This window comes from Seriola lalandi, unplaced genomic scaffold (genome assembly GCF_002814215.2).
Source record: "Seriola lalandi dorsalis isolate HSWRI2012SDOR001 ecotype SW California unplaced genomic scaffold, Sedor1 jcf7180001960300, whole genome shotgun sequence".
In the NCBI taxonomy this organism is placed as follows: Eukaryota; Metazoa; Chordata; class Actinopteri; order Carangiformes; family Carangidae; genus Seriola; species Seriola lalandi.
The window spans coordinates 1-1,031 of NW_019430969.1; the positions used below are offsets into that span (position 1 = coordinate 1).

General features: G+C 41.5%; 1 protein-coding gene across 1 annotated transcript; it reads right to left on the reverse strand.

Annotated features, from left to right (window-relative positions):
- Positions 1 to 6: 6 nt before the first annotated feature.
- Positions 7 to 1,024, reverse strand: LOC111666637 (protocadherin alpha-3-like; the record flags this gene model as incomplete). The annotated part of the gene is made up of 1 exon (XM_023422055.1): positions 7 to 1,024. A coding segment is annotated over one exon (1,018 nt), but the record flags the coding sequence as incomplete, so codon positions are not given.
- Between the last annotated feature and the right edge of the window lie 7 nt (positions 1,025 to 1,031).

The following is a 1,031-nucleotide window of genomic DNA, read 5'->3' on the forward strand; positions in this document are numbered from 1 at the left end:
TATCAGAAACCAAGACCACCAAGGGGTGAGTTTTCAGGTCATTGTCACTCATTCTCCTCTTAGTCCTGATTTCTCCGGTGCTGGTTCCGATCCTGAAGAGGTTGTTTCCTTTGGGCTCAGAGAGGTGATAAGAAAGCAGCGCATTGTATCCAGAGTCTGCGTCTACAGCCCTGATCTTTGCCACAAAGTATCCCGCTTCAGCAGAGTAGGGGATGCTCTCACTGTTAACTGAGCCGTGTTCAGAATATGGCGCGAGAATTGTTGGATTATTGTCATTCTCATCCAGGATAAAAACGTTCACAGTCACGTTGCTGCTGAGCGGAGGAACACCAGAGTCTGTGGCCTGAACTTTAAACTGAAATGTTTTTAACTCCTCATAGTTAAAAGACTGCAGGCTGACAATATCTCCTGTCTCTGAGTTAATGTTAACCATCGATGCTATCTGCGTGGTCTTTGGAGAACTACTAATTAAGTGATAAGTTGATTTAGCATTTTCATTTAAATCTAAATCTAACGACGTCAGTGCATGCATTGTAGTTCCAACCGGGCTGTTCTCTTTCACATAAATATTAATATGATAATCCAGAAATCTAGGAGGATTGTCATTGACATCAGAAACTTGAACAGTAATGATTCTTATGCTCGACAGAGAGGGAGTTCCTTCATCTGTAGCTGTAATCGATACATTATATTGGGAAACACGCTCTCTGTCAAGAGGCCCGTCAACCAACAAGGAGTAATAATTTTTATAATTTGATTTTAACTTAAATGGCACGGATCCTGTTAACTTACAGTTTGTCTGGCCATTTTTGCCTCCATCTTTATCAGTGATAGTCACCATAGCAACAGCTGTGCCTATTTCAGTGTCTTCTTTCACTGGACTCATGAGTGATGACACGGATATTTCTGGAGCATTGTCATTGACATCAATAACTTCAAATAAAACCTTGCAATGTGCACTGCGAGGAGGAGTGCCCTTATCTCGTGCTTGAACACGAATCTCATAGGCTTGATTTTCCTCATAATCAATA